At 43.7% G+C, this 24,264-nt stretch overlaps 1 protein-coding gene across 2 annotated transcripts in view; it reads left to right on the top strand.

The window, feature by feature from the left end:
* The window catches only part of LOC106568406 (exosome RNA helicase MTR4), a 75,776-nt gene that overhangs the window by 35,564 nt on the left and 15,948 nt on the right, over nucleotides 1-24,264 (top strand). For both annotated transcript variants that reach the window (XM_014138719.1, XM_082960526.1), the window contains exons 15-20: nucleotides 13,252-13,402; nucleotides 13,969-14,141; nucleotides 14,375-14,443; nucleotides 16,137-16,265; nucleotides 17,620-17,730; nucleotides 17,911-18,099. In XM_014138719.1, coding sequence (XP_013994194.1) covers nucleotides 13,252-13,402; nucleotides 13,969-14,141; nucleotides 14,375-14,443; nucleotides 16,137-16,265; nucleotides 17,620-17,730; nucleotides 17,911-18,099 — 822 coding nt within the window. The remainder of the gene's footprint in view (nucleotides 1-13,251; nucleotides 13,403-13,968; nucleotides 14,142-14,374; nucleotides 14,444-16,136; nucleotides 16,266-17,619; nucleotides 17,731-17,910; nucleotides 18,100-24,264) is intronic.

The following is a 24,264-nucleotide window of genomic DNA, read 5'->3' as shown; positions in this document are numbered from 1 at the left end:
AAAGGATGCCAGGTCCGCAGGGAGGCGAGTTTTCCTCCATTTCCGCTCGGCTGCCCGGAGCCCTGTTCTGTGAGCTCGTAGTGAGTCGTCGAGCCACGGAGCAGGAGGGGAGGACCGAGCCGGCCTGGAGGATAGGGGACAGAGAAAATCAAAGGATGCAGAAAGGGAGGAGAGGAGGGTTGAGGAGGCAGAATCAGGAGATAGGTTGGAGAAGGTTTGAGCAGAGGGAAGAGATGATAGGATGGAAGAGGAGAGAGTAGCGGGGGAGAGAGAGCGAAGGTTGGGACGGCGCAATACCATCCGAGTAGGGGCAGAGTGAGAAGTGTTGGATGAGAGCAAGAGGGAAAAGGATACAAGGTAGTGGTCGGAGATTTGGAGGGGAGTTGCAATGAGATTAGTGGAAGAACAGCATCTAGTAAAGATGAGGTCAATCGTATTGCCTGCCTTGTGAGTAGGGGGGGAAGGTGAGAGGGTGAGGTCAAAAGAGGAGAGGAGTGGAAAGGAGGCAGAGAGGAATGAGTCAAAGGTAGACGTGGGGAGGTTAAAGTCACCCAGAACTGTGAGAGGTGAGCCATCCTCAGGAAAGGAACTTATCAAGGCGTCAAGCTCATTGATGAACTCTCCAAGGGAACCTGGAGGGCGATAAATGATAAGGATGTTAAGCTTGAAAGGGCTGGTAACTGTGACAGCATGGAATTCAAAGGAGGCGATAGACAGATGGGTCAGGGGAGAAAGAGAGAATGTCCACTTGGGAGAGATGAGGATTCCAGTGCCACCACCCCGCTGGCTCGATGCTCTAGGGGTATGCGAGAACACGTGGGCAGACGAAGAGAGAGCAGTAGGAGTAGCAGTGTTATCTGTGGTAATCCATGTTTCCGTCAGCGCCAGGAAGTCTAGGGACTGGAGGGTAGCATAGGCTGAGATGAACTCAGCCTTGTTGGCTGCAGACCGTCAGTTCCAGCGGCTGCCGGAGTCCTGGATCTCCACGTGGGTCGTGCGCGCTGGGACCACCAGGTTAGAGTGGCAGCGGCCACGCGGTGTGAAGCGTTTGTATGGCCTGTGCAGAGGGGAGAGAACAGGGATAGACAGACACATAGTTGACAAGCTACAGAAGTGTTGTTTCTTGTATTATTGTCTCTTGTGTCTTTAGAGAACTGTTTCACTTTGATATCCTTTTTCTTCTGTCCTGATTTTCTTTCTTTTCTTCTGTTAACTAGATATTCTTTGTTGTTCTTCGTTAGCTAGCTAGCTTCTTCCAAAAGAGTCCCTAGCAACTGCTTAGCAACTGGTAAACAATTCAGCTAGCTAAGATAACTACAATTTTATGAAAAAGTTATTTTTCAAAAGCATATCTTCTTTGTTTGTTGCTTGTTTTTTCTCCTATTCAGTCTTGCAGTTTTATTTTGCTTTTTTCCGATGTACTTCACTCTAAAAACCATGATAATTCCAATATTTGTAGGAGCTCATTTTTCAGCTGCTGCTGCTCAGATTGGAGTTCCGGAACATTATTCCATTCCAAATCATGTCCAATGAATTTAATTTACCACAGGTGGACTCCAAGTTGTAGAAACATCTCAAGGATGATCAATGGAAACAGGATGTTCCAGAGCTCAATTTCGAGTCTCATAGCAAAGGGTCTGAAATACTTATGTAAATACGTTTATTTTGTTTTCGCTTTGTCGTTATGGGGTATTGTGTAGCAGTGTCGTTATGGGGTATTGTGTGTAGATTGATGAGGGGGAAAAAACATGATTTAATCCATTTCAGAATAAGGCTGTAACTTAACATGTGGGAAAGGGAAGGGATCTGAATACTTTCTGAATGTGCTGTAGATGCAAAAGTATGTGAACACGCCTTCAAATGAGTGGATTCAACTTTTTCAGCAACACCCGTTGCTGACAGGTGTATAAAATCGAGCACACAGCCATGCAATCTCCATAGAAAAGTTTGTCAGGAGAATCGCCTTACTGAAAAGCTCAGTGACTATCAATGTGGCGCTGTCATAGGATGCCACCTTTCCAACAAGTCACGTCGTCAAATGTCTGCAATCCTAGAGCTTCCCTGGTGAACTGTATGTGCTGTTATTGGGAAAGTGGAAACGTTTAGGAGCAACAACATATCAGCCGCAAGGTGGAAGCAACATAAGCTCACAGAACGGGACCACCGAGTGCTGAAACACGTAGTGCATAAAAATCGCCTTTCCTCGGTTGCAACACTTGTTAGAGTTTCAAACTGCCTCTCGAGGCAATGTCAGCACGAGAGCTGTTCGTCGGTAGCTTGATGAAATGGGTTTCCATGGCCGAGCAGCCTCACACAAGCCTAAGATCACCATGCGCAATGCCAGGCGTCGGCTTGTGTGGTGTGAAGCTCTGCGCCATTGGACTCAGGAGCAGTGGAAACGCTTTCTCTGGAGTGATGAATCACACTTCATCTGGCAGTCTGACGGACGAAACCGGGTGTGGCCGTTGCCAGGAGAACGCTACCTGCCTGACTGCAGCGTGCCAACTGTAAAGTTTGGAGGAGGAGGAATAATTGTCTGGGGCTGTTTTTCATTGTTTGGGCTAGGCCCCTTAGTTCCAGGGAAGGGAAATCTTAATGCTACAGCATACAATGACATTCTAGGCTATTCTGTGCTTCCAACTCTGTGGCAACAATTTGGGGAAAGCCCTTTCCTGTTTCAGCATGACAGTGCTCCCGTGCACAAAGCGAGGTCCAACCGGTTCGTCATTTTTAAACATTTGTCTTTAAGCTCACTGTTTGTTGAATTAAGACACAAATGACTCAAGAGGGAGCCAGAGATCAGAAAAAAACCTATACATGTCCCGACCATTCTCCTCCTGCCCCTGCTGGCTTTCCCAGATTCTGCCATTACTCTCCTGAAGTTGCCAGTAATAGGCTACACAAGGAATCTGCAAACTTTGTCATGTGGAATGCCAATTTATCTTACAATTTTTACCGATGTGCGTGCAAATTATGGTTTTCATATGCACATTTTCATTTAATTAATAATAACGTCTTATCTTAAAATCATTGTCATGAGGTTAATGGAAATTCTATCTAAATGAAAATGATACAAACTTTAAAGTTAATTCTATTGCCATTGCCAGCTATGCAAAAATAGCCTACATAAAGCCAACTAACTGCAGCCTGCGGGTAAAAAATATCCTGATTTAAAAAAAAAAATACATGTCCTGTAAATAACATTGGCTACGCATGGCCTGTCTGCAACAAACTTGAAATATTGTATCAACTATTAATTTCAGTCCAGCCTAAAGCTTGCACTAGCAAATATTTGCAACATTGTGTAAAATATTCTGGGCCTTCAGTTTCCAGCACCAGTGAGCTCGGAACAGACACAGGTCAGGTGTAGGCTATTTGCGCAAGGGATAAGAAGAAGTGCTTGACTTGGACAGGAGCTCACAAGAGCTGAATACCAACACCACCTCAAATGTTCTACTGCTTGAGCTCCTGTTCCTCTTATTAAAGCTCCTGCACCTAAATATAAACCATACCAGCACCCGAAATGAGTACCGCAATCTTTCAGTCCAAGCCGAGCGCTGATAACAAGTAATCAGGTGGGCTTATTTTATGACGTTTTAACTGGATCAGAGCGTTGCATTTTTCCCTTTCACCCTGAGTGGTTATTGAAAGGCAGAGGGCTGGATAGATGTTTTCAAATACATTCAGGAGCTATTATCATTCTCAATGTTTTTACATCCAGACTTTGTTTGCTTGCTGTTAGAGTTGAAGAAAACATTACTTTGAAGCTCCACAGCTCATTAGTGCTTGTGGTTTAAGCCAATCAGAAATACTATCCGATCCCTATATTTACACGCAGGCCTACTTCTAAGCGTAATCAGGTGCACGTCCATACTCGACATCGTTCTGCAAAAAAAATTATCCACTCCGACAATGAGAAGGGTAAAATGAATTATATTGAATGCGTTAACAAGAAGTTAAGCTTTATTTTGATGTATGACACTTGTATTTTCATGAATCTTAAATATGTATATTTCTGTAATTTGAATTACGCGCTCTGCAATTTCACCGGATGTTGTTGAGGTGGGTCGCTAGCGGAACGCCTGCGCCAGAAAGGTTAACAGAAATTACCGTAACCAAGAAAACATAAATTAAAAGAATGAATGGGAACTGTACTTCCGGTGACATGTAACGGGGAATTGATGTACAGTAACAATCAAACGCAAACAATTCACACAACAATGAAGTTATGAAACAATGAATTTTCTAACACAAATTGTTAAGGGAGAGCACATTCCTGGAGAGAGAAGTGCGTTGTGTATCTGTGCACATGATCAATCCGACGTCAGCATTTACTGTGATACAGCCTCTGCAGAAGTCAGGGCATTCATACGTCTTGCGCTTTGCCGTGCAGAGTTGTTGTGAAGGAAGTTGTTAAGTATGTGAGTTTGTGTTTATACAGGATGTACCGCTCCCACCTACCATCAACCATGTCAAAGCGGAGCTACCCAGAGCCCTCTGCATTGTTACGTTTAGAAGGGTCATGGCGATGCGGATATTTCCTACTGTTCTACAAAACAAAATATTGGTCGACCAACAGCCTATCGACCAAACAATTGACTAATTGGCGTCAGCCCTAGTGTGGAAGAACTTGACTGGTCTCCACAAAGCCCTGACCTCAACCCCAGCTGTCTGAATCGCCGTGTCTCCAGCCAGCTTAACCTCTCTGGGCTAGGTGGGACGCAAGCGTCCCACCTACTCAACAGCCAGTGTAATCCCGTGGCGCGATATTCAAATACCTTAGAAATGCTATTACTTCAATTTCTCAAACATATGACTATTTTACACCATTTTAAAGACAAGACTCTCGTTAATCTAACCACACTGTCCGATTTCAAAAAGGCTTTACAACGAAAGCAAAACATTAGATTATGTCAGCAGAGTACCCAGCCAGAAATAATCAGACACCCATTTTTCAAGCTAGCATATAATGTCACATAAACCCAAACCACAGCTAAATGCAGCACTAACCTTTGATCTTCATCAGATGACACCCCTAGGACATTATGTTAGACAATACATGCATGTTTTGTTCAATCAAGTTCATATTTATATCAAAAACCAGCTTTTTACATTAGCATGTGACTAGCATGTGACTAGCATTCCCACCGAACACTTCCGGTGAATTTACTAAATTACTCACGATAAACGTTCACAAAAAACATAATTATTTTAAGAATTATAGATACAGAACTCCTCTATGCACTCGCTATGTCAGATTTTAAAATAGCTTTTCGGTGAAAGCACATTTTGTAATATTCTCAGTAGATAGCCCAGCATCACAGGGCTAGCTATTTAGACACCCAGCAAGTTTAGCACTCACCAAAGTCAGATTTACTATAAGAAAAATGTTATTACCTTTGCTGTTCTTTGTCAGAATGCACTCCCAGGACTTCTACTTAAATAACAAATGTTGGTTTGGTACGAAATAATCCATAGTTATATCCAAATAGCGGCGTTTTGTTCGTGCGTTCAAGACACTATCCGAATGGTAAAGAAGGGTGACGAGCACGACGCATTTCGTGACACAAAAATTCTAAATATTCCATTACCGTACTTCGAAGCATGTCAACCGCTGTTTAAAATCAGTTTTTATGCCATTTTTCTCGTAAAAAAAGCGATAATATTCTGACCGGGAGTGGTGGTTTTCGTTCAAAGAGAGGGGAAAATAAAAACATCTCGTGCACGAGCCCCAGTCTGATGGTCCTCTAACAGGCCACTATCCAAACGCGCTAATGTGTTTCAGCCTGGGGCTGCCTCGATATCGTTCAGCTTTTTCCCGGGTTCTGAGAGCCTATGGGAGCCGTAGGAAGTGTCACGTTACAGCAAAGATCCTCAGTCTTCAATAAAAAGAGCCAAGATGAACAAGAACTTGTCAGACAGGCCACTTCCTGTTCAGAATCTTCTCAGGTTTTTGCCTGCCATATGAGTTCTGTTATACTCACAGACACCATTCAAACAGTTTTAGAAACTTTAGGGTGTTTTCTATCCAAAGCCAATAATTATATGCATATTCTAGTTACTGGGCAGGAGTAGTAACCAGATTAAATCGGGTACGTTTTTTTAGGTTAACTACTCACTGGACCCCTATGATCACTCGGCTACGCATGCCTCTCCCTAATGTCAGTATGCCTTGTCCATTGCTGTTCTGGTTACTGATTATTGTCTTATTTCACTGTAGAGCCTCTAGTCCTGCTCAATATGCCTTAGCTAACCCTTCAGTTCCACCTCTCACACATGCGGTGACATCACCTGGTTTAAATGATGTTTCTAGAGACGACTATCTCTCTCATCGTCACTCTAGGCCTAGGTTTACCTCCACTGTATTTACATGGTAAAACTTTTGTCTGTACGTTATGCCTTGAATCTATTCTATTGCGCCCAGAAACCTGCTCCTTTTACTCTCTGTTTCCGAACGTACTAGACGACCAGTTTTTATAGCCTTTAGCCGTACCCTTATCCTACTCCTCCTCTGTTCCTCTGGTGATGTAGAGGTTAATCCAGGCCCTGCATTTACATTTACGTCATTTCGCAGACGCTCTTATCCAGAGCGACTTACAAATTGGTGCATTCACCTTAAGATATCCAGTGGAAGAACCACTTTACAATTGTACATCTATATATTTTTTTGGGGGGGGCGGGGGGGGGGGGGGTTAGAAGGATTACTATATCCTATCCCAGGTATTCCTTAAAGAGGTGTCTACGGAAGGTGGTGATTGACTCCGCTGTCCTGGCGTCGTGAGGGAGTGCCTAGCTCCACTTCCATTCTCCAGGCGCTCTCATTTGTTGACTTCTGTAACGGTAAAAGCCTTGGTTTCATGGATGTTACCTAGAGGTCGACCGATCATGATTTTTCAACGCCGATCCCGATTATTGGAGGACCAAAAAAGCCGATACCAATAAATCGGCCGATTTAAAAAAAAAAAAAAAAAAAAAAAAAAAAAAAAAAAAAAAAAAAAAAAAAAAATTATTTTTATAAAATATAGTTTTGTTGTAATAATGACAATTACAGCAGTACTGAATGAACGCTTTTATTTTAACTTTAATATAATACATCAATAAAATCAATTTAGCCTCAAATAAATAATGAACCATGTTCAATTTGGTTTAAATAATGCAAAAACAAAGTGTTGGAGAAGAGAGTAAAAGTGCAATATGTGCCATGTAAGAAAGCTAATGTTTAAGTTCCTTGCTCAGAACATTAGAACATATGAAAGCTGGTGGTTCCTTTTAACATGAGTCTTCAATATTCCCAGGTAAGAAGTTTTAGGTTGTAGATATTATAGGAATTATAGGACTGTTTCTCTCTCTACCATTTGTATTTCATATACCTTTGACTATTGGATGTTCTTATAGGCACTATAGTATTGCCAGTGTAACAGTATAGCTTCCGTCCCTCTCCTCGCCCCTACCTGGACTCGAACCAGGAACACATCGACAACAGCCACCCTCGAAGCATCGTTACCCATCGCTTCACAAAAGCCGCGGCCCTTGCAGAGCAAGGGGAACAACTACTTCAAGGTCTCAGAGCGAGTGATGCCACCGATTGAAACGCTATTAGCGCGTACCCTGCTAACTAGCTAGCCATTTCACATCGGTTACACCAGCCTAATCTCGGGAGTTGATAGCCTTGAAGTCATAAACAGCTCAATGCTTGAAGCACAGCAAAGAGCTGCTGGCAAACGCACGAAAGTGCTGTTTGAATGAATGCTTACAAGCGTGCTGCTGCCTACCACTGCTCAGTCAGACTGCTATATCAAATCATAGACTGAATTATAACATAATAACACACAGAAATACGAGCCTTAGGTGATTAATATGGTCAAATCTGGACACTATCATTTGGAAAACAAAACCGTTCCGTATTTTATCTAACGGGTGGCATCCCTAAGTCTAAATATTGCTGTTACATTGCACAACCTTAAATGTTATGTCATAATTATGTACAATTCTGGCAAATTAATTACGGTCTTTGTTAGGATTAAATGGTCATCACACAGTTCGCAATGAGCCAGGTGGCCCATCCTGCTGCATATACCCTGACTGCTTGCACGGAACGCAAGAGAAGTGACACAATTTCCCTAGTTAAAAGAAATTCATGTTAGCAGGCAATATTAACTAAATATGCAGGTTTAAAAAATATATACTTGTGTATTGATTTTAAAGAAAGGCATTGATGTTTATGGTTAGGTACACATTGGTGCAATGACAGTGCTTTTTTTGCGAAAGAGCTTGTTAAATAATCACCTGTTTGGCGAAGTAGGCTGTGATTCGATGAGAAATTAACAGGTACCACATCGATTATATGCAACGCAGGACAAGCTAGATAAACTAGTAATATCATCAACCATGTGGAGTAAACTAGTGATTATGTTAAGATTGTTTTTTATAAGATAAGTTTAATGCTTGCTAGCAACATCCCTTGGCTTCTTGATGCACTCGCATAACAGGTAGTCAGCCTGCGACGCAGTCTCCTCGTGGAGTGCAATGTAAACGGCCACAATCGGTGTCCAAAAATGCCGATTACCGATTGTTATGGAAACTTGAAATCGGCCCTAATTAATCGGCCATTCCGATTAATCGGTCGACCTCTAATGTTAACATCAGAAGTATCCACCCTAAGTTTGTTTTATAAACTGCTTTAGCACACACTGCCAACCCGGATGTCCTAGCCGTGTCTGAATCCTGGTTTTGGAAGACCACCAAAAACCCTGAAATGTCCATCCCTAACTATAACATTTTCCGAAAAGATACAACTGTCAATGAGGGCGGAGTTGCAATCTACTGCAGATATATCCTGCAGAGTTCTGTCTTACTATCCAGGTCTGTACCCAAACAATTAGAGCTTCTACTTCTAAAAATCCACCTTTCCAGAAACAAGTCTCTCACCGTTGCCGCTTACCACCCTCTGCCCCCAGCTGTGCCCTAGACACCATATGTGAATTGATTTCCCCCAATCTTTCTTCAGAGCTCGTGCTGCTAGGTGACCTAAACTGGGACATGCTTAACACCCCGGCCGTCCTACAATCTAAGCTTGATGCCCTCAATCTCACACAAATTATCAATGAACCTACCAGGTACAACCCCAAATCCATAAACACGGGCACCCTCATAGATATCATCCTAACCAACTTGCCCTCCAAATACACCTCTGCTGTCTTCAACCAAGATCTCAGCGATCACTGCCTCATTGCCTGCATCCGTAATGGGTCTGCGGTCAAACGACCACCCCTCATCACTGCCAAACGCTCCCTAAAACACTTAAGCGAGCAGGCCTTTCTAATCTACCTGGCCCGGGTATCCTGGAAGGATATTGACCTCATCCCATCAGTAGAAGATGCCTGGTTATTCTTTAAAAGTGCCTTCTTCACCTTAAATAAGCATGCCCCGTAAAAAAAAAAACAGGAACAGATAGCCCTTGTTTCACTCCAGACCTGACTGCCCTTGACCAGCACAAAAACATCCTGTGGCGTACTACACTAGCATCAAATATCCCCCGTGGTATGCAATTTTTCAGGGACGTTAGGAACCAATATACACAGGCAGTTAGGAAAGCTAAGGCTTGCTTTTTCAAACAGAAATTTGTATCCTGTAGCATAAACTCAAAAACGTTCTGGGACACTGTAATGTCCATGGAGAATAAGAGCACCTCCTCCCAGCTGCCCTCTGCACTAAGGCTAGGAAACACTGTCACCACTGATAAATCCACGATAATTGGGAATTTCAATAAGCGTTTTTCTACGGCTGGCCATGCTTTCCACCTGGCTACCCCTACCCCGGTCAACTGCCCTGCACTCCCCACAGCAACTTGCCCCAGTCTACCACAATTCTCCTTCACCCAAATCCAGATAGCTGATGTTCTGAAAGAGCTGCAAAATCTGGAACCCTACAAATCACCTGCTAGACAATCTGGACCCTCTCTTTCTAAAATTATCTGCTGAAATTGTTGCAACCTCTACTACTAGCCTGTTCAACCTCTCTTTCGTATCGTCTGAGATCCCCAAAGATTGGAAAGCTGCCGAGATCATCCCCCTCTTCAAAGTGGGAGACACTCTAGACCCGAACTGCTACAGACCTATATCTATCCTACCCTGCCTTTCTAAGGTCTTCAAAAGCCAAGTTAACAAACAGATCACCGACCATTTTGAATCCCACCGTATCTTCTCCGCTATGCAATCTGGTTTCTGAGTTGGTCATGGGTGCACCTCAGCCACGCTCAAGGTCCTAAACGATATAACTTCCATCGATAAGAGACAATACTGTGCAGCCGTATTCATCGACCTGGCCAAGGCTTTCGACTGTCAATCACCACATTCTTATCGCGCAGACTCAACAGCCTTGGTTTCTCAAATGACTGCCTCGCCAGGTTCACCAACTACTTCTCTGATAGAGTTCAGTGTGTCAAATTGGGGGGCCTGTTGTCTGGACTTCTGGCAGTCTCTATGGGTGTGCCACAGGGTTCAATCCTCGGGCCGACTCTCTTCTCTGTATACATCAATGATGTCGCTCTTGCTGCTGGTGCTTCTCTGATCCACCTCTACGCAGACGACACCATTCTGCATACATCCGGCCCACTGTGCTAACTAACCTCCAGACGAGCTTCAATGCCGTACAACTCTTCTTCCGTGGCCTCCAACTGCTCTTAAATGCTAATAAAACTAAATGCATGCTCTTCAACCTATCGCTGCCCGCACCTGCCCGCCTGTCCAGCATCACTACTCTGGACGGTTCTGACTTAGAATATGTGGACAACTACCCATACCTTGGTGTCTGGTTAGACTGTAAACTTTCCAGACCCACATTGAGCATCTCCAATCCAAGATTAAATCTAGAATCGGCTTCTTATTTCGCAAAAAGCAACCTTCACTCATGCTGCCAAACATACCCTCGTAAAACTGACTAGCCTACCGATGCTCGACTTCGGCGATGTAATTTACAAAATAGCCTCCAACACTCTACTCAACAAATTGGATGCAGTCTATCACAGTGCCATCCGTTTTGTCACCAAAGCCCCATATACTACCCACCACTGCGACCTGTACGCTTTAGTTGGCTGGCTCTCGCTTCATACTCGTCGCCAAACCCACTGGCTCCAGGTCATCTACAAGTCTTTGCCAGATAAAGCCCCGCCTTATCTCAGTTCACTGGTCGCAATAGCAGCACCCACCCGCAGCACGTGCTCCAGCAGGTATATTTCACTGGTCACCCCCAAAGCCAATTCAACCTTTAGCCGCCTTTCCTTCCAGTTCTCTGCTGCCAGTGACTAGAACGAACTGCAAAAATCACTGAAGCTGGAGACTCATATCTCCCTCACTAACTTCAAGCTCCAGCTGTCAGAGCAGCTCACAGATCATTGCACCTGTACGTAGCCCTTCTGTAAATGGCCCATCCAACTACCTTATCCCCATACTAGGGTGCAAAATAAATAAATACAGTATCTCTACTTGCACGTTCATCTTCTGCACATCTATCACTCCTGTGTTCAATTGCTATATCGTAATTACCTCGCCACTATGGCCTATTTATTGCCTTATCTCCCTTATCTTACCTCATTTGCACACAGTGTGTATAGACTTTTTTTACTGTATTATTGACTGTTCCATGTGTAACTGTTGTTGTATGTGTCGAACTGCTTTGCTTCATCTTGGCCAGGTTGCAGTTGTAAATGAGAACTTGTTCTCAACTAGCCTACCTGGTTAAATAAAGGTGAAATAAAAAAAAATGTCATAATTTGAACACCTTTGGGATGAATTGGAGCGCAGAATCCAAGCCAGGCCTAATTGGCCAACATCAGCATCACTAATGCTCTTGTGGCTGAATGGAAGCAATTCCCTCAGCAATGTTTCAACATCAAGTGGAAAGCCTTCCCAGAAGAGTGGAGGCTGTTACAGCAGCAAAGGGGGGACCAAATCCATATTAATGCCCATGATATTAGAATGAAATGTTCGATGAGCAGGTGTCCACACACTTTTGGCCGTGTAGTGTATATCTCATGTACAATTTTTTTAATGCTAAATATAAGCCCCACTAAAAATGTTATTATTTAATCAAATAGTTTAACCTGTTTTTTTGTTTAAGTCTATGAAAATACCCTTTTTGTTAGAAATTTAGCCAGAACCATGCACAATGCACATTCACTAATAATGACTAACTTCTTGAAGCGGGCATTATAGGAAAATGAACACAGGTCTCATACACACTCTCAAGCACAAGTCCACGTGCTAGTGAGTAGCCAGGTAATCTTTATACTTCAAGTTTAGCCTGCCTGGATCTATTTACTTGCGAACAAGGCAGAACAGTTGAATTATAAACACAGCCGTCTCCAACCATTTGAACAGCATGCTAGTCTGTCCAATTTGTTCAGATGTTGAAATAAATGACCTACCTCATTTCTCAGAATGAGAACAAGTTACCAATTACTTAATTGTTTTATGCTTATTACACTTTTATAGAACAGACTAGACAGCTAGTATAAGTCTTTGGCTAAAAAGCTGCGAGCCGTACTGCAAACTGAGCGTTAATTTTCCACAATCAATGTTCATTGATACTTTCGTTTTAGTAGTGTCTGTTCTGCGCGCAATTTGAGTAGTTGAGACATAAAAAGGGTGCAGATAGAAAGGGTAACTTCTCTATTACAATGTCTCAATGTGTTTGTCCATATGACCCATTCTGTTGGACCAAACCTCAAATGCAAATAGCTAGTTGAAACCGCTTGACAGAGGAAGAAGTGATGTCTCAACTTTTGTTGTTGTGAGTGGCAGGGGGAGTGGCTTGGTGTGTGTGTGTGTAAACAGAGGAAGAGGCAAAGCGAGAAGTTTCACTCTCACCAGAATCTGTCCCAAATAAGCCCAATGCATTTCTATGGGCTTATTTTGGACCTAAGTTTGTCGCCTGCCTTTCAGCCTTTGGGACAACTCCCATTATTAGGGTGGAAACATGAGCATCTCGCCATTATATTCAGATCTCTGGTGTAAATGAGAAAGTGCACAGAAGGAGACGAGACCAAAAAGCGAAAAATACAAAAAACATTGTTTCTTGCCATGAAGGCATTTGGAATATCGCAGAAAAAAAACATGCATTCAAATTAATCGAATTCATTTGATGTATCGCTCAGTCTTACTTCCTCTCTTGTTCCACCTCACCTACAACATGGTCCTCAACCTGCTGAATAGTGACCTGTCTAACCTTCCTCTTTCCTCCCGCTCTCCACAGGGCTCAGCTGACCCTCTCAACAGTGCCTTCCACCTTACCTACAACATGGTTCTCAACCTGTTGCGAGTGGAAGAGATCAACCCGGAGTACATGCTGGAGAAGTCTTTCTACCAGTTTCAGCACTACAGGGCTGTGCCCGGCGTCGTAGAGAGTGAGTGCAGACAACTTCTCAAGTCTAGTGCTATATGTAATTCTCGGATCCTCTTTCATAGGAATTCTCTTGCCAGTGGTGCTTTATTCAAATGAATTTACCAAGTTGATTCAATGTTCTGTTCTGTTCTGTTGATTTGGTCTGGCTAAGTATAGCACAAGTAACGTTTTGTAAATGCATGTTTTATCTTTGAGCATCTGAACTTTATACACTGAGTGTCGAAAACATGAACACATGCTCTTTCCATGACGTAGACTGACCAGGAGAATCCAGGTGATAGCTATGGTCCCTTACTGATGTCACTTAGGGCTGCGCGGTATACCGTATTTGACGAAATACCGGTATTGATGCACTGACCGCTAACCAAGCATCTCAATATTAACAAGGTGTTCTTAATGTTTTGTACACTGTACAGGGCAACATCAGGTGCTATTTCTGTGTCGTTTGACCACCGCTGTGGACAATGTGTTAGGTTTGCTATGATCACCTTAGAATTAGAATAGAGTATGAGAATCCCCATTCTAGTTTTTCTCTGGGTATGATTGACCTCTGTTTTAACTCCACAGAGATGGGGAAGCTGGAGACGATGTATAACGCTATAGAGATCCCCAACGAGGAGAGTGTGGTCACTTACTATAAGATCCGCCAGCAGCTGGCTAAACTGGGCAAAGAGATCGAAGAGTTTGTCCACAAACCCAAGTACTGCCTTCCTTTCCTCCAGCCTGGTAGATTGGTCAAGGTTAGAAACAAATAGCACTCATACCACAGCCAACACCATCAACTGAAATACTTACTATATAGCACAACCACACAGACAAAATGTGCTCCACCATTTCCCATCTACTTTCTTTATGTTCTGTTTAATAAGGCTTCCGCAGATAGAAAACATAACTTAGTTTTGCTCAGATAAGGAACTATTATGGTTATTGCTGAACATACAGATGTGCCTATTGCGTTGACCCTTTTTTACAGGTCAAAAACGAAGATGTTGACTTTGGATGGGGCGTGGTCGTTAATTTCTCAAAGAAGTCAAACGTCAAGGTAATATGGATAAACTCAGCAAAAAAAGAAACGTCCTCTCACTTTATTTTCAGCAAACTTAACATGTAAATATTTGTATGAACACAAGAAGATTCAACAACTGAGACATAAACTAAACAAGTTCCACAGACATGTGACTAACAGAAATGGAATAATGTGTCCCTGAACAAAGGGGGGGGGTCAAAATCAAAAGTAACAGTCAGTATCTGGTGTGGCCACCAGCTGCATTAAGTACTGCAGTGCATCTCCTTCTGATGGACTGCACCGGATTTGCCTGTTCTTGCTGTGAGATGTTACCCCACTCTTCCACCAAAGCACCTGCAAAGATCCCAGACATTTAAACATTTTAAAACATTTTAGTCATTTAGCAGACGCTCTTATCCAGAGCGACTTACAGTAGTGAATGCATACATTTCAAACATTTTTTCTCGGTACTGGTCCCCCGTGGGAATCGAACCCACAACCCTGGCGTTGCAAACACCATGCTCTACCAACTGAACCACACGGGACCATTTCTGGGGGGGAATGGCCCTAGCCCCCTAGCCCCCACCCTCCGATCCAACAGGTCCCAGGGTCATGTCAGGATGAGCCTGCAGGAAGGGTACCACATGAGGGAGGAGGATGCACAGCGTTGAGATTTCCTTCAATGACAACAAGGTCAGTTCGAAGATGCTGTGACACACCACGCCAGACCATGACGGACCCTCCACCTCCAAATAGGTCCCGCTCCAGAGTACAGGCCTCGGTGTAACGCTCATTCCTTCGACGATAAACGCGAATCCGACCATCACCCCTGGTGAGACAAAACCGCGACTCGTCAGTGAAGAGCACTTTTTGCCAGTCCTGTCTGTTCCAGCGACGGTGGGTTTGTGCCCATAGGTGACGTTGTTGCCGGTGATGTCTGTTGCCTTACAACAGGCCTACAAGCCCTCAGTCCAGCCTCTCTCAGCCTATTGCGGATAGTCTGAGCACTGATGGAGGGATTGTGCGTTCCTGGTGTAACCCAGGCAGTTGTTGCCATCCTGTACCTGTCCCGCAGGTGTGATGTTCGGATGTACCGATTCTGTGCAGGTGGTGTTACACGTGGTCTGCCTCTGCGAGGACAATCAGCTGTCCGTCCTGTCTTCTTGTAGCGCTGTCTTAGGCCTCTCACAGTACGGACATTGCAATTTATTGCCCTGGCCACATCTGCATTCCTCATGCCTCCTTGCAGCATGCCTAAGGCACATTCACGCAGATGAGCAGGGACCCTGGGCATCTTTCTTTTGGTGTTTTTCAGAGTCAGTAGAAAGGCCTCTTTAGTGTCCTAAGTTTTCATAACTGTGACCTTAATTGCCTACCGTCTGTAAGCTGTTAGTGTCTTAACGACCGTTCCACAGGTGCATGTTCATTAATTGTTTGTTTCATTGAACAAGCATGGGAAACAGTGTTTAAACCCTTTACAATGAAGATCTGTGAAGTTATTTGGATTTTTACGAATTATCTTTGAAAGACAGGGTCCTGAAAAAGGGACGTTTTTGTTGTTGCTGAGTTTATGTTGAATGTTATCAGAAAGTATCTTTGAAAATATACCATTTAGTATTTAAAGTAACTACAAAGTAGATATAGTTTTATCGCTTGTGTTTTGGCCTTTGTGTAATGTACGTGTTGTCCTTCAGCTTAGTGTCGTGCCCATGTATGTTTCTTTCTCCAGGCCAGTACAGGTGATGCAGACCCTCTGTACGTGGTGGAGGTGCTGGTCCACTGTAGTCAGGAGAGTGTGAAGAATGCAGCTACAGAGGCTGCTAAACCTGCTGCCACTGGGGAGAAGGGTGAAATGCAGGTGTGCATATGATGGGAGACGCCATGGCTCTGTCAGAAGTGGCACCCTATTCCCTAGTCTAGTGCACTACATTTGACCCTGTATGGCCTCACACAGGGTCAGAGACCCAATAGGTGCCAATTGAGAAATAATGTGTATGCATTGCTGTGATGACTGGACACTATATACTCCTAGTTTGGTGGTCAGCAGTAGGATGGAATCCAACATTAATGTATTCTAGAATGTAGACCACACACAATCATTATGGGAGGGGTTACTAACTGTCCTTGAGACTAAAGGAAATCAAACATGGCCAAGGCGTTAATGGTCAAACTGCTGTTGGGCTGTGTCCTAGAGAGCTTCTCTTCAACTTAAAGCAACAACCACACAATTAAATGGAAAAATGTTTGGCTATATTGCATCATCTCTTTATTTTTAAAAGACATTTTCTAAAATGTCTAATTTAAAGCCATCTAAGACGTCCCTTCATTCTCACATTGAAACATACCATACTGGTGTGGTTGGGAAAGATGCTCCTCGTTCAAAACGTTTGGTAACCCTCCATGTAATATAAACACCGTCCAGACGCTTAGATCTCTTTCAGTTAAGAGTTCATATTCACACACATTCCCACAGTGTTATTTTTTACCTGATTTCATTAGCTGTTGCTGCTGCACATTTGACTTAAGTTTCCATGGCTTAATAGACCAATAGAACAGCCCCTAAAGTACAAACCCTGCCCACCACCTGGCCCTCCAGACAGGTTAAAGCATACACTCAAAGTATTTGAAAGATCTCAAATGGTATTTGAACCCAGATCTACCGAATTCCATGCATTAAAGCTGCCTCTTCTGTTGCGGCACATTTTTCCTCCATTGTATGCTAGTCCCTTTAGAGTCCCAGTGTCTTGTGTTATTTAGTTCTGACAACCAGTCCTAAACTCCTGAGCTCTGTGTCTAGATCAAGATTACTTCAGCTGCCTGGCTGCATCTTGTCTCATTATCTCTGAGGAGCCCATAAAATCCAGCTGAAACGCTCCCTGGTCCTGCTCTCTGGGCTGGCTCCTGCTAAATGCGTTATGCTGCATTAACTAGAAGTACAGGTTAGGGGAACACATTTGATTTAAACTGGAAAGGTTGATAAGTTGAATCAGGTGTTCTTCAGTTTGTGCCAAGATAAAGATCCCACAGACTTGTAGACATGGCAGCAGTCAGGATTACATTTTAGTGCTGTATTTGTGTTTAAAACCCCCATTAAGTGTTCAGGATCTCCTGCTGCAGTCGATGATGGCTACCATGTTGCATACTAAATAGATACTAATATATTTAGAGATGAAATGTATACATAATAATATAGTATTTGTGTTTGCGATCAGGTGGTTCCTGTGATGCTCCGCCTCCTGACCTCTATCAGTTCAGTCCGTCTCTACATCCCCAAAGACCTCTGGCCTTATGACAACAGACAGAGCATGCTGAAATCCATACAGGTGAGAGACAGCCTTGTGTTCATCAATGCCTTTCTCAACCATTAACACTATTGCTCAAGCTACTCAGAAATCAGTTTATTCCACGAAAACAGGCTGGGACATTGGAGAAGGTTATATATATTCTACTTTCATTAAAGCTGTTCTTATGCTTCATTCTCTGGTCCCTTCTCCACCACACAGGAGGTGCAGAAGCGCTTCCCAGACGGAGTTCCCCTGCTGGACCCCATTGATGACATGGGCATCAAGGACCCAGGCCTGAAGAAGATCATCCAGAAGGTGGAGGCGTTTGAACACAGGATGTACTCCCACCCCATGCACTCTGACCCCAGCCTGGAGGCTGTCTACTCCCTCTGCGAGAAGAAAGCCCTGGTGAGGATGGGTGGGGTGGTGTTATTTTGAATGGTTGGTTGGTTCATGTCCTGTAGGACTGCAGTGTGTGTGGCAGGGGACCATACAACGTTCTGTCGGTAATGTACTGACATAATCAAGCACAGGATGAGTATCAGAGGGAAATAATATTGGATCTGGCTCTCATTCACTTACTCACATTTTGGCAGAACATTCAGCACCAAACAACTGTTCATCTTTTTAATTGACCTTTATTTAACTAGGCAAGTCAGTACAAATTCTTATTTACAATGACGCCTACCCCGGCCAAACCCGGACAACTACGCCTCCCTATGGGACTCCCAATCACGGCCTGATGTGATGCAATATAAAAGAATATAAGGACTATAAAGAATATATTTCACTTACCAGTCTAACGTTAGCATCCTCTCATTTAGCTGTTGTCTTACATTTTTCTGTAAGACTATTGTCCAAAATCTGTATACTTGGACATTGATTTAGCTTTTCCAATGTTAGTAGCCATATTGTAAGTTCAACATTTGCAAAACACTTAGTTTTCATAACTTTCATAACTCACAGGTATGCGTAACGAGCTTCGCCATATTTTTGCATGTATGTCCAAGAGGAACTAGCCTCCTGGCGCGCATGGTTTGCTGGATGATTGTGCGACGGATACTGGGTTTCCACATACTCTCATAAAGCCCAGCTCATTGCCATGTAGCTAGCTTGGTGTGAACACGATTGGTGCTCATTTGACAAAGTTAGTCAATCAAGTGAACACCGCCCGTGTCATCCCTTAATAAAATTGGTGTCCTGTTGGATATACTAAATACCGAATGATATAGTGAAGTCTGGTTACATTTTAGGGTGTCTGATTAATAAATACGAACGTAATTTGACTGGTTGGAACAACGTTTAGCGTTAGATTTTCACAGATTCCTTTCTTTGCAAGTTGAACGGGTGGAAATACAAAATCGATCATGCATGCTATATGGACCTTTTTAGTATATGATAACGACACGTTATTTCTGGGACCCTTAGGATGACAAATCAGAGCAAGATTTCAGAATGTAAGTACATATTTCACCTTTAGATGTGAATGTATCAAACCTGTCGTGGTGAAGTGTTTTGTTCTGTGCTCTCCTCAAACAATAGCATGGCATTTTTCACAGTAATAGCTACTGTAAATAGGACAATGCAGTTAGATTAACAAGAATTTAAGCTTTTAGCCGATATAAGACACTTATATGTACCAAAAAAAAAAAATGCGCCAAAATCGGCGTACATGACCAATCCTCAAGAAATTAACTTGTTAGGGATCAGCCGTGTTTTCTTTTCAAATTTTGTCTTAAATGACGTACCCAAACTTAACTGCCTGTAGCTCAGGACCTGAAGCAAGGATATGCATATTCTTGGTACCATTTGAAAGGACACACTTTGAAGTTTGTGTAAATGTGAAATGAATGTAGGAGAATATAACACAATAGATCTGGTAAAAGAAAATACAAAGAAAAAAACAACCTATTTTTGTTGTGCCGTCTCTGAAATGCAAGAGAAAGGTCACACATCTAGCCTTGAAGCTGGATGTAATATAGATGGTGTCCACAAGAGGGCAACAGTGTGCGCAAAGTTTCAAACTGAATACTTGAACAATGAGCAAGCTACATGACATTTAGAATGAAGTCACCCAGGTGTCCGTCACGATTTGCCCAAATGTACCCAAGTGGCTGAACTGGTAAATTGATACATTTTCAAGAACATAACTATAGAAAACATACAAAAATGCTATGCTGATAAAAAATACAAGTTTACGCACTCGCAGGAATGTCATACATTATGAATTATAAGCTTCCCTGCATTAAATGTACTAACAGGAGACCCAAAAATAATGCTGATCCAATGTCTCCAAACACAGGTGAAATATTTAAGAAGGGCCAAGTTAGCAGCCAACACTGATCTAATGTCATAAGTGTACACACCACAAAGTAAAAAAATGACATTATTTACAATGACTGGACTTACAACAGGTGTCTTTCCTAGTCTTCACTGTGGCTCAGTTGATAGAGCATGGTGTTTGCAACGCCGGCATCGTGTGTGCAACGCCAGGGTTGTGGGTTCGATTCCCACGGGGGGCCAGTACAAAAAAAAATGCATGAAATGAAATGTATGCATTCGCTAAAACAACACACAGCACTACACAAGATTGTGCTGCTGGTCCCAAGTCCCTTACAGCTGTAAAGCACTTACCATCTACTTGTAGGCTGGCTGGGTATTCACACCTCTAGATGGCTGGGCGGGGGTTTGTTGTGGAGCCAGAGAGCAGCAGTCAGACTAAGTGGGGGATGGAGGACTTGAATGTGGTCTCTTTGAAGTCAGTCTTTACCACAAAAAAATCAGTAACAACTCAAATGTATTACTTATTATATTGAACCTTTTTTTTTTTTGCAATACACAGAATAAACATCTATAAACATATATTATATTGAGTGGAGAACACTGTGGTGAAGGTTGTGTGACAATTATTTGTCTTTTTAATTGGCTAGCTTTGAAATGCGGAGGAGATTTCAAAGAAATAAGGAGGAAAATGAATATAGTTTTGCGGCCAGGTGCCTGTGAAAGCATTAGTGTTAAGTCCCAGCTGTAGTCCCACTTTGCTGGCATGGTTATTATATTTTCCATTCCACACTGTCCTTTTTCCCAATTCAATTCCAGCACATATGGTGAATGTGTAGCCAGGCCGGTACAGCTCGGCTTGGTTTAAGTTAGCTCTGTAGTGTGAAACGGGCCCTGCTCCTACAACTGGCCAAGGTCATGACCTTTGTGACCTCTGTGCAATCGATGTGTGTGAGATATATTACATATGTGTGCATGGGGAGGGACAAAGCCCTATAAACCAGATTACAAACACACTGTGTTTGATTTGGCATGACTTGAGAATTACACCCATAATAATCCAAGATGGAGTAGCAGTCGGACGTGTGTTTTGTCTTCTCCCGTGTAAATAGTCGTTTTCCTTGTTTTTATCGTATATATTCTAATCTCACTTTCCATCTACGGACTGAATATACTTCCCTGCAAGCCGCCTCACCCAATGTGGTACGGATCTGCTATTTTTATACTTTAGACCCGGAACCCACATCAGAAGCTAGCCAGCTAACTAGCTAGTTGTTAGTTAGCCAATGCTAGCGGTCTTCACCGTTAACTCGGACACCAGCCAGCTTCAGCTCGGTCAATACCTGCCAGTCTGCACAGCGCGATATCAACCCAGAGAATATCGGACTGCTTTTTCTCTACCACATTCCTGCCACAAGCTCTGGACCATTACACCGGATCATCGCAGCTAGTTGCAACCGAGTGGCTACTGCTGGCTAACGCCTCTGTCCCGACGCAAGCACCAGCTAGGCCCATCTCCCGGCTAGCCGAAGAGGTCTACCAGCTAATTCTTGGGCTACAATACCTCTTTTGCCAATTGGCCTGGACCCTTTATTGCCGACACGGAGCCCTGCCGATCCATCACGACTGGTCTGCCGACGTATTGGCCCGAGGTGGTTTCAACAGGCTTTTCCATTGTGATGTCACCGAAGACCCATCTGCTAGCCCCGGCCCGCTAGCTTTCTGAATCGCCGTGTCTCCAGCTCGCCTAGCGTAGTAGCGACTACCGAACGGCTCCCTGACTAACTTATTGCTGCTCATTGGACCCTATGATCACTCAGCTACACATGCCTCTCCCTAATGTTAATATGCCTTGTCTACTGCTGTTTTGGTTAGTTATTCTTTTATTTCACTGTAGAGCCCCCAGCCCCGCACTGTTAGGTGACCTAAACTGGGATATGCTTAACACACCGACAGTCCTACAATCTAAGCTAGATGCCCCCAATCTCACACAAATTATCAAGGAACCTACCAGGTACAACCCTAAATCCGTAACCATGGGCACCCTCATAGATATCATCCTGACCAACTTGCCCTCTAAATACACCTCTGCTGTCTTCAACCAGGATCTCAGCGATCACTGCCTCATTGCCTGCGTCCGTAATGGGTCCGCGGTCAAACAACCACCCCTCATCACTGTGAAACGCTCCCTGAAACACGTCAGCGAGCAGGCCTTTCTAATCGGCCTGGCCCGGGTATCCTGGAAGGATATTGACCTCCATGTCAGAGGATGCCTGGTTGCTTTTTAAAAGTGTTTTCCTCACCATCTTAAATAAGCATGCCCCATTCAAAAAATGTAGAAATAAGACCAGATATAGCCATTGGTTCACCCCAGACTTGACTGCACTTGACCAGCACAAAAACATCTTGTGGCGTTCTGCATTAGCATCGAATAGCCCCCGCGATATTCAACTTTTCAGGGAAGTTAGGAACCAATATGCACAGTCAGTTAGGAAAGCTAAGGCTAGCTTTTTCAAACAGAAATTTGCATCATGTAGCACTAATTCCAAAAGGTTTTGGGACACTGTAAAGTGCAGCTGCCTACTGCAATGAGGCTAGGAAGCATTTTTCTATGGCTGGCCATAATTTCCACCTGCCTACCCCTACCCCGGCCAACAGCTCTGCACCCCCCGCAGAAACTTTCCCAAGCCCCCCCCCCAGCTTCTTCTTCACCAAAATCCAGATAGCTGATGTCCTGAAAGAGCTGCAAAATCTGGATCCCTACAAATCAGCTGGACTAGACAATCTGGACCCTCTATCTAAAATTATCAGCCGAAATTGTTGCAACTCCTATTACTAGCCTGTTCAACCTCTTTCGTGTCGTCTGAGATCCCCAAAGATTGGAACGCTGCCGCGGTCATCCCCCTCTTCAAAGGGGGAGACACTCTAGACCCAAACTGCTACAGACCTATATCTATCCTACCCTGCCTTTCTAAGGTCTTCGAAAGCCAAGTTAAACAGATCATCGACCATTTTGAATCCCACCGTACCTTCTCCACTATGCAATCTGGTTTCAGAGCTGGTCATGGGGTGCACCTCAGCCACGCTCAAGGTCCTAAATTACATAACCGCCATCGATAAGAGACATTACTGTGCAGCCGTATTCATCGACCTGGCCAAGGCTTTCGACTCTGTCAATCACCACATTCTTATTGGCAGACTCGACAGCCTTGGTTTCTCAAATGATTGCCTCGCTTGGTTCACCAACTACCTCTCTGATAGAGTTCAGTGTGTCAAATCGGAGGGCCTGTTGTCCGGACCTCTGGCAGTCTCTATGGGGGTGCCAAAGGGTTCAATTCTCGGGCCGACTCTTCTCTGTATACATCAATGATGTTGCTCTTGCTGCTGGTGATTCTCTGATCCACCTCTACGCAGACGACACCATTCTGTATACATCTGGCCCTTCTTTGGACACTGTTAACAAACCTCCAAACGAGCTTCAATGCCATACAACACTCCACTGCGACGTATGTTCTCGTTGGCTGGCCCTCACTACATATTCGTCGCCAAACCCACTGGCTCCAGGTCATCTGTAAGTCTTTGCTAGGTAAAGCCCCACCTTATCTCAGCTCACTGGTCACCATAGCAACACCCACCCGTAGCACGCATTCCAATGGGTAAATTTCACTGGTCATCCCCAAAGCCAACACCTCATTTGGCTGCCTTTCCTTCCAGTTCTCTGCTGCCAATAACTGGAACGAATTACAAAAATTACTGAAGCTGGAGTCTCATATCTCCCTCACTAACTTTAAGCATCAGCTGTCAGAGCAGTTTACTCATCACTCTACCTGTACACAGCCCATCTGTAAATAGCACACCCAACTACCTCATCCCCATATTGTTATTTTTCTTCTTCTTCTTTTGCACCCAAGTATCTACTTGCACATCATCTGCACATCTATCACTCCAGTGTTAATGCTAAATTGTAATTATTTCGCCTCTATGGCCTATTTATTGCCTTAGCTTCCTAATCTTACTGCATCTGCACCAAATCAAATGTATTTATGTCAGCTGAAGTGCTGTACAGAATCCCAGCCTAAAACCCCAAATAGCAAGCAATGCAGGTGTAGAAACACGGTGGCTAGGAAAAACTCTCTAGAAAGGCCAGAACCTAGGAAGAAACCTAGAGAAGAACCAGGCTATGAGGGGTGGCCAGTCCTCTTCTGGCTGTGCGGGGTGGAGATTATAACAGAACATGGCCAAGATGTTCAAATGTTCATAGATGACCAGCAGGGTCAAATAATAATAATCACA

Source organism: Salmo salar, chromosome 13 (genome assembly GCF_965601325.2).
Source record: "Salmo salar chromosome 13, fSalSal1, whole genome shotgun sequence".
Lineage (NCBI taxonomy): Eukaryota > Metazoa > Chordata > Actinopteri > Salmoniformes > Salmonidae > Salmo > Salmo salar.
Note: the sequence above shows the minus strand (reverse complement) of the source record. Positions and strands in the feature narration are given on the sequence as shown.